Below are 4,613 nucleotides of genomic sequence, written 5' to 3'. Positions count from 1 at the left end.
AGACGTGTGCTCTTCCGATTGAGGTAACTTTCATGTGACTTTCAAATTCTTCAAGGTCAAACCAATGGTACCATCTTATGGTCCCTTCGAAACCAAACAACTTTTGTCTGAAAAATTTTTCTCTCCCGGGCTTGACTTTCGAGATATTTGACTAGATGGATTAAAATGGTCCACCCTGTATATATTGGAAACGTGTAATGATAATAGTAACACTCGACAAAATTATACCTCATATCAATTTTTGATTAATTAAGAAAATGGAGAACATTTAAAATTTCATTAATTTCTCTCAAAATTTTAATATATTTTGACAAAAATCACCTAATATTAAGAAGGTTCTCCAGCTTAAAAAAATGGAGGAGAGTTACATGATTTGTTCTGCTTTTTAACATAGAAAAGAAAAGGAAAATAAAGCCATTGCCATTTATAAAAAATAAATAATAAATAAAATTTGAGCAATAAAACTGCAATTTGTAAAAAAATGTTTTGTTTATAATAAAAATAAATATTTATGTGGAAAAAATTTGAACAAAATTATTTGTAATAATGATTTGAAATGTAATTTTGATATTAATAATTCTGATGAAAACGTGGCAACATTTAATTTGTTTAGTAGTTGATAATACTTAAAGAACCGAAATTGATAAACAAAGTGCAGAAATGTGATAGAAAAAATATAAGGTTCGGTTTATTACCGATAATTAAAGAAAAAAATACATCTGTGTACTTTTGGTAACAATAATAAAAAAGAGAAAGTGTCGAAAAAGTGATAATCTAAATTTATTTCCCGTAAAAAAACATCGATTAATTGACCTAAAGGTTAATGCTGTCATGCCATATGAATTGATGTTGTTACGATTTCATTAGTGTAACGTCATTATTTAAATCGATTAGAATAATTCATGAACATTTCACACTCTTACACGAAAATAATACGATCAAAATTCATCTTGTTAATCTAAAATGTTCTTTAAACTTTATTCTTTCATATAGATATAACTTTTTAATTTTCTTATATTTTTACAAAAAAATTATTTAAAACTCTCTTTCTCATAAAGCTATTTAAGCTATTTTAGAAAATTATTTAAAGAAAATTAAATGGCTGAAAAATTTGAAAAATTCAGGAATGCCTAAATATTAATTATAAATTTATTCTCAAGTTTCTTTATATCATGTGAAAAACTGGAGAACCTCCTAATTTTATTTCTTTTATTATTAATTCTCTAAAGATAATTCAACTTTAAATATTCCTGCGTCGAATCCGCAGTTCTTTCGCGACATTCTCTCCTGGCGCGGAGAATTTTTATTATTTCGCATAGCATTCGAGAGCGCAGCTGCGAGAAGGAAAAATCTCGTCAAAGCTGTCGAGGATTCTCAAAGGAGAAGAGACTCAATACGCGGATTGCGCAGGTGGTTGCCGGCGTGATCGGTGCGAGGAAGCCGCAATACGACATCTGGGGCAACGCCGTGAACGTGGCCTCCAGGATGGATTCTACGGGCGTGCTGGACGGGATTCAAGTTACCCAGGAGGTTCGCGATATTCTGGTCACTAAAGGATATCCGCTCACGTGCCGCGGAACGATCCAAGTCAAAGGAAAGGGCAGTATGATAACTTACTTCCTGGACGGGCCGAGGGACAGCACGAAGTCTAATCAGATAGACGTCGCCAAGACGAATTTCAATAACAACACCGACGCCACGGTCGTCAACAATAGCAGCGGGGCTGTCTGATTGGTATTGCTTATACAATAATTAATCAGTTAATATATTTTAGAGAATCTTTTAAAATCTATTCCTCTCTTTTAATCTGTTTAAAGTGAAATTTATTACACTGTTAAATCTACAGTGTCAAATTTAATCCCATGTAAGTCACCACTGCTCCTACTTAATAGTTATTTTTAAATAAAACATTGAAAATTAACCCAAATTTGGGTTAAATTCGAACTGTTTCGAATTATTTAACTCCATTGTTTTAGTTAAAAATAACTACAGACAAACCTCGATAACTTGAATCTCAAGAGAAGAGAAAAACAAGTTATAGAGTTTTTGATTTATTGAAATTCGAGTAAAACAGGGTTAAAATATGAAAATTCGACTTACGGAAGCTACGAGAGTTTATACTTTTCCAATTATAATGACTTTTAAAGGAAAAAAAATCAATATTTTACAGTAAATTATTTATTGCATACATATAATAAATGTAATCATAAAACAGAATACCAGGCTATAACTCATGGTTACACATAGCTACAACTTCGAATTATAGAGGCAGCGACAATAGAAGTTCGACTTATAGAGGTAAACTTCTTGTTGAGGCCTAGCTATTTTACAAAGGTAAAATAATACATCTAAATATCTGATAAATAATTCAAGTTAAGGTAGGTTTTATTTTTATTTAAATTTTTTGCAGTGGAGCGGAAGGGAATGAACAAAATTTTCGTCTTATAGAGGTTTTCGAGTTGAAAAGATTCGAGATTCGATTGCATTTATTGAGTAGAAACGTAGTGACAACTTAAATAAAGTTAAATTTGACACTGTATAAATCTAACACTGTTAAATTTAACAGTGTATAAATTTTGTGTTAGACGCTAAACAAAACTGGAAATAACTTAAATTTTATCTTATTTTTTTCAAATATTTTAATTAAATATTTACGACTATATTATTTTGAAATGAAAATAATAAAAGTGCACGAAAAACATTGTTAAAATTCGAAAAAAGGAAACTATCGTGAGACCAGGAATATTCATTCCTATTTTGATCGATTTGCTGAATACGTATGATGCATGTTTGATGCAATTTACATTATGGTATCAGAATCGACCGCATAATCTCGCGATAAATTTGAATTCGTGAAGGAAGAAGGAATGCAAAGGGGGCTATTATCTCGAGCGGAGTAACAACCTGTAGTAATACACGATCGCCGATATCTATCCGAAATATTCCATAAATTGCTGCCGGAGAATATTACCTCACCGCGAGCTTCTCAGCTTTTTTTTTAACTGCTTTCACCTCTTCTTTGTTCTCTCTTGTATACATTAATCGATAGTTTAAAAGTAAAAATGTCTATTCTCCTTTTTTATATTATTCGTTTAATGCACGCCATTTTATATTGCACATACAAGTTGTGGAAGTATTGCACTTTTAAATATTTCATTTAAATCAATACTGTTTTACAGCGAAGTATTTCAATTCGCCGGTAAATAGGTAAAATTTTATTAGCTGACTATTTTATTGGCTCTTTCTTAAGTTTCAACGGTTTCGATTGATTAAAATGCATGATGTTTGTTTGCAACGACTTGCGATGCTCTCTATATATTTTCTAGAATTCTCACTTCAATATTCCTTTCGACAAATATTAGAAAAGCAAATTCTTACAGAAGTAACTTACAGCTGCTATCTTTTGATATGGCTTTACCCAGACGAGGTTTCGTATATTTCTATTTATTATTTTTCTACTTATATCAGCCATTAAAAATTTTATCGCGCCGCGTGATGTCGCGCTGTATCTTATTAAGATAAAGTAAGTCGCTACTGCAGCTGCGACAATTCGCCACGGAATTGAAATGCTCCCATAGGGGGTTGTTATGTAATACTTTCAACCATGTCGTCGCATCAGATACGCGCACGCTGGCGAGGACACGTGCACAATCAGTTGCACAACGAACATTTATTGCGCGCAACAGCGGGGCCCCGTTATCATGAAAAACCTCCGCTTTGTGCTTGAAATGTTTCATATGCGAGTAGCAAAAATTCTGTCTGCATAATGACGCATGCAGAAGTAAATTAATAAAAACGTACGCTAAACGACTTGGCTACAGACAAAACGATGTTTGTCGATTCGATGGTTAAAAATTTAAACGAACAGATAGCATCGTAAAATAAACAAGCACTGTGCATTTTAACAAACTGATATTACTATCAAAGCTAATAGAACTGAAGAAAAATGTCAATAAATTTATTTATTTATTTATTTATCACTTTTATTGAAATATTTCGTTTGCTCTGAAAAATATAATGCAATCCTGGTATTTCTGCACTTCTACACTGAGAGAAAGAGTTTTTGTATTTGTAACTATATTTGCAAAGTACTATAATTATGATTATTACTATTATAACGTTAATAATAATAATTATATGTATAATTTTATTAACAAATATATAATTGACATCAACAAATTTTGAAACTTGCTATATTATAATTATTATTGCCATAAAAATGGTGACAATTGCCATTATTTAATTATAATTTATAGTCATTTTCGGGGCCAACCATATAATATGGTTGACCTCGAAAATGATTGTAAATTATAGTTAAATAATGGTCATTGCAACCATTTTTATAGCAATAATAACTATAATATAAAGTAAGTTTCAAAATTTGTTGATGGCAACTATATATATATATATACAAATTTTGAAACTTACTTTATATTATATAGTTATTATTGCTGTAGTTTTATCAACATATATATATATATATATACAGGGTGTCCCGCCTCTACCGGATTTCCTTTTAAGAACGTGTTCCTAAGATAATTTTGAGACGAAAATCCTAATACAAAAATGTCGAGGCTATAATGTTTTTCAAATTATAAACGATTTTAGTTAAC

General features: G+C 30.9%; 1 protein-coding gene across 1 annotated transcript in view; it reads left to right on the top strand.

Annotated features, from left to right (window-relative positions):
• LOC105452465 (adenylate cyclase type 5-like) overlaps positions 1-1,807 on the top strand; it is a 39,986-nt gene extending 38,179 nt beyond the window's left edge. Inside the window, exon 13 of the mRNA XM_011693577.1 lies at positions 1,411-1,807. Coding sequence (XP_011691879.1) covers positions 1,411-1,731 — 321 coding nt within the window. The 3' untranslated portion in view covers positions 1,732-1,807. The remainder of the gene's footprint in view (positions 1-1,410) is intronic.
• Positions 1,808-4,613: the final 2,806 nt, after the last annotated feature.

Source organism: Wasmannia auropunctata, unplaced genomic scaffold (genome assembly GCF_000956235.1).
Source record: "Wasmannia auropunctata unplaced genomic scaffold, wasmannia.A_1.0 LD336106.1, whole genome shotgun sequence".
Taxonomy (NCBI): Eukaryota; Metazoa; Arthropoda; class Insecta; order Hymenoptera; family Formicidae; genus Wasmannia; species Wasmannia auropunctata.
Note: the sequence above shows the minus strand (reverse complement) of the source record. Positions and strands in the feature narration are given on the sequence as shown.